The sequence below is a fragment of the Crocodylus porosus genome, unplaced genomic scaffold (assembly GCF_001723895.1).
Source record: "Crocodylus porosus isolate Cpor-Errol unplaced genomic scaffold, CroPor_comp1, whole genome shotgun sequence".
Lineage (NCBI taxonomy): Eukaryota > Metazoa > Chordata > Crocodylia > Crocodylidae > Crocodylus > Crocodylus porosus.
In genome coordinates, this window is record NW_017728943.1 from 36806570 (window position 1) to 36811569 (window position 5000).

A 5000-nucleotide genomic window follows, 5' to 3' on the forward strand; every position below is an offset into this window, starting at 1 on the left:
CACCACCACCACCTCCTCTCCCTCCCTCCCCCTTCCCTCTCCCTCTCTCTCGCAGCCTTTGCTTTGAATGTGGGGTAGCTAGGAAACAGCAAGCAGCCTGAGAAGACGGAATTTCCAACGTGTAAAATGTTCTTAACGGAGCCATTGAGAGAGTGCAATAAGGCGTGAGGGGGAACTAATCTCCCCATTTAAATGTTTGTGGCAATTTTATCTAAATGAATTTTAATGCTAAACGAGGGATAATTCCCTATTTGTAACCCGTTTACTTCTCTTTCCTGCGCCTTCTAAAGCCGTCTAACATCATGCGATGAACAATAACAATAAAAATACTGTCAAGGCATATTCTTCATTTGGAATGTGTTATAATTACAGCTGATTAAATGTCCGCGGATATAATAGTGTTTTTAATTTGAAATGCCCTCCCCCTTGCCCACCCCCCGTCCCAAAATAAAGAAAGTCATATTAGGAAGGAGTCCTGTGACCCTCTTCTCCCCACCCCGAAGAAGGCACAAACGCGTGTGCCCTTGTTTTAAAAGGAGGGCGGTTTGTTTTTGTCTTTTAAGAAACATTTAAAAAAAAAAAAAAGAAAGAAAGAAAGAAAAGGAAAAGAGCCAGCCTCACTCTTCGAGGACTGGCATTTGGGCAGAAAAGTGTCCTGATTCGGAAATCACAAAAGCAGCAGCTGAAATGTGCAATCTCCTTATCAATGCGTCAGCCCTTTAAAAAGCGAGGGGTTAAAGAAAAGAAAAGAAAGAAGAAAAAAGAAAAAGTGGGGGGAAGAGATCAGAGGAGGGAAAGCCCCCACTTGGCTTGATTTTGCTAATTCCCCAGCCTCCAGCTCAAGCCTCAGCTGCCCCTAAGGGTCCCCAACTCACTCCCCCCACCAGTGCCCCCCTCTCAGTCTCCATCCAGTGGATTCCTCTGGAGCCAGTGGAGAATCAGTCCCATGGCGTCCTGGCCTGGCACTCCCCTGGAAGGGATCGGCTTGGTGGGGAGAGAGAGATAGTTAGGCCCAGTTCATAAGTAGTTCTTATTTAATGGAAAAAGTAAACAAATGGTCATTAACTGCTAGTAACCACCTACCAAGGGGGAGTTATTTCAATCTTAGAGACTATTTGCAGGCTGAAAGCTACAAGATTTGCGGTTTCTTTTCCCCCACCAGAAATAAAATCCTGCATCAAAGAAAGATGGGGGTGTTTAAGGATAGAGAGTTAATTTTCTAAAAGGGAGATGCATTTAGAAGGGAGCCTTCTGAAGCAGGGTCCAATAAACAAAAGGTGAGAGGGCACAGGGCTGCTCCAGCAGGTAAGCCAGTCAATCAGCTCTCACCTAGTAAACCCACCAAACAACTGGTTCCTCTTTTCAAATCGAAAATAGAATTGTTCAGGGCGGGTTTATGGGGTGACATCTACTTGAATGGCAGAATGGCAGACTTTAGAGCCAGCGCCAGTCCCACTCAGATCCTACCTTTTGTTTACCAAGCAGGCGCTGCTAGGGTTTTTTATTATTATTATTAATTTGCCTTAATTAATATATTTGTAGATTTTTGTACCCTCAGGAAACCCTCCTTTTTAGAGCTGCAATTTTATAGAAAGAAAATTATAATGTATCACAGCCTAAACATGCTATTTTGTACCATTTAACTAGTTGGCTGCAATGCAGAGAGTACAGCTGTGCTGGGAAATTGGTTAATGACCAGTCTTCAGCCAATCAGAACACTGGGCTTATTTATGAGCTTAAATAAAAAAAAAGGTCTCTCATCTTTTAGTTCCAGTAGTTATTTGACTTACAAATATCCACTTTTCAGCCTACATTTAACTCTCTCCCCCTCCCCACAAATATGCTCCAGAAGTTTAATCTGTCAGTGAGTCACATAATTTAAATCAGGTATTACCAATGTAATTCTGTAGGATATAATATTTAAATTTCTATCCAATATTCTGTAGATAGTTAATGCCCTTGGATGTTAAATTTGCTAACTGGCAATAGTTATCATCCTGACAATTTACAGTACAAGCTCTAAGAAAGTTTCTTGACAGAGTGTAGGCATTACTTTTAAATAATTTTCTATGGAGGCTGATATTTAAATAACAATGATAGGTAATTTGGGGGGGGTGGAGAGTTAAAGTTTAATTCTGCACTTGCTGGGTTCTCATCTTGTCATAGAATTACTACAGATGTTAAAGTGGGGGCAGTAAACAAATGTTTGAAGCAGTGGAGTCAGCATGACAAAAAATAATTTGTTTTTATTTTAGATTCAGATCTCATTACTGCACTCAAACTACTACAGCTGGGCTTTGAGTTATTATACAATCCAAACTGTTTCAAATCAGAAACTCTAAGACTCAGTGTGCAATGATTATTATTAATAATAATTAGCTCCTTGGTTTCTTGATAGAAAAAGGCTATCAACAAGCATTTGTTTTAACCACAACAAAAGTATAATTAGCTTATCCCACTTAGTAAATCTGTATGCATGCCAACTCATACCAAACTGCTACTTTTACAAAAAATTGCAATAATACAGATCATTTTTCCAGTCCTTTTTGCACAAAATTTATTTACAATGTATACATAAATGCTCCATGATGGGACTATGGGAAAATGCACACGACTGATGCTTTGCCCAGAAATAAAGTCAACATATTAAAAATAAATCTTCAGTTCATGTTTTGAGCTGCATAAAACAGGAAGTGATGTATAAGGTGGTTGTTGCTGCATGGGGACAATGATGCTCTGATGTGACAATTAGGCTTCAAATACACTGCCTTTTGGTTTCCATGCCTCCTCCTACCAGTCTCCTTAAGACACTGCCTGCAACAGCTGATTAATCATTGTTGATGACTGCAGTTTTTCCCATCCTTCCCGATTTACATCTGTTCAGGCCAATTCAAATATGGTGAGTAAATGAATTAGACATGCAAATTCACGCCCCAGGCTAGAAAGAGAAAGACAGAGCGAGAGACAGAGAGAGAAAGGGGGAGAGAGAGAGAGAGAGAAAGAGAGAGAGAGAGAGAGAGAGAGAGAGAGTGTGCATGGCTGAAATCCTAAGATAGAAGAAAGATTCTTCTGCCTGACATAGTTATTTTAATGCTCTAAAAATCCTGCAAATAAGCCCTTTCTGTCATTTGCAGGATAACTGTAAGGCTTTTTAACGTAAGGAGGCTTCTGGAGGAAGTGAAGAGCTATGGAAACAACACACATAGTGTGGAAAAATTTCACATTTTTTTTAAAAAAATCTATAAGAAACAACGTAATATGGATAACAGTATAATAGCATTTTACAATATTTCACTCTTTGTTCTCTTAATGTCTTATACAGTTATTTAGCATGTCCCCAGAAGTTGACTTCAGTTGGTGTTTCCTGCTTTTCAGGGTCCCTGTGAAGAATAGGATTGTTCCTTGGTCCAAAGCAGATGCCAAGAGTGGAACTCCATAGTCATTGCAGAGAGACAATATTTGAAATCTGTCATTGTTGCAGACAATGCATATTCCCTTAAGCTACTGAGCATGAATGTCCATCACCTGTCCACTCATTGCTGGGTCTCCTGTGTTAAGCATTGTGGGGCTAGATGCTGACATTGGCATTCCAGGGTGGGGGGGTCCTCCATGCATCATCATTGCTGGGTGGTGAGGGTGTCCAGGAATGTAGGTATGCATGGGGGGCCCATGACGCAGCTGAGCAGGATGTGGGGGCATCTGGGGTGGGGTATAACTTGGCTGTCCCATATTCATACCCATTGGGCTACCCCGAGACACATAATCCCCTGGCATACTTTGCAGCCCTGCAGAGGAAAAAGAGAAATCTGTGAATATCCACATGTCATAAAAGCAGTAATGCCATGAAATAAAAGGCCTTGAGCCTCTACCTGCACATGTAACTTTGCTCATCTAAGTAGTCACACTGAAGCCCAAGATGATCTATGGTATATTTTTGCAACTTGTAGTAAACAAAAATGATGTGAAAAATGATAGTTTCAGAAAACTTGGTTGGGGAGTAGATTAAAAAGAGTTTATTTTAAAGGAGGAACACAATTTGCAGAAAAAGGCTTGCATATAATTAAAATGTTGCTCGTTCTAACACATGCTTGAGATGAAGTTATAGCTAATTACACTTAACAGCCACAACATTTTGTGTAACTTATGGTCCAGTGTTTCCACGGATAGAACTGAGAACAAGGAACTTACAAAATTTTCATTCTGGCTTCTGATACCAACTCTTTCTGTTTAGCCTTGGTCAAGTCACTTGACCTGTCTGTCTTAGTTTTCCCACTCTTAGAATGGGGATAAAAGTATTTTAATTATTTTGCAGAGCTATCACAAGGAATAATTAATATGTATTAATTAATGAAGTGCTTTGAAGATGAAATGTGTTAAATCAATGTCAACAGCTATTAACAGGTTTTTTTGTTTATTTAGCCACAAACATAATTGTTTGGAGTCAAGCATGAGAAGTACTTCTGTCATTCACATACCCATTATACAACCAGTACATATATTGTTGAACAAAGGCCTCATATGAAGCTGAAACTGATAGGATTACTAAGGATGATTGTTAAATCAAACCTGTATTTTTAAACACATTAAAAAAAATCAATAACAGTTATCAATTAATTCCTTCCCTGTGATCCCTTATTTCTGAAAAGAATCAGACACAGAACTTAGTCAACCTTTCGATGATTTTGAGAACAATAAGAAAAATTGGACCTAAAACAATAAACCTCCTGCTTTCCATGGGCCTCTGCCTTCTGCATGGATTGCTATAGTTGATGGAAACTGACAGGTGTATTGTTTCTGAGAGCTATAAGCTCCATAATCATCAAGGGTGAAAGGCATAACGCTATTGCTAAGTAGGTTCAATTGGCTTTAGTTCTAAGTAATAGTGCACTGTGAATGCTATGAACACCTTGGAATCAGGTCTCAAGGCTCTAGCAATGAATAGCTGCTTAATCTAGCCTAAAGGAACATTTTTGAACTAATGAAAATTGCTTATAAAATAT

The 5000-nt window shown here is 39.4% G+C and overlaps 1 protein-coding gene across 1 annotated transcript in view; it reads right to left on the minus strand.

The window, feature by feature from the left end:
• Nucleotides 1–2226: 2226 nt before the first annotated feature.
• MEIS1 (Meis homeobox 1) overlaps nt 2227–5000 on the minus strand; it is a 123408-nt gene continuing 120634 nt past the window's right edge. Inside the window, exon 12 of the mRNA XM_019549157.1 lies at nt 2227–3785. Within this exon, the coding sequence (XP_019404702.1) occupies nt 3502–3785 (284 nt within the window). The 3' untranslated portion in view covers nt 2227–3501. The remainder of the gene's footprint in view (nt 3786–5000) is intronic.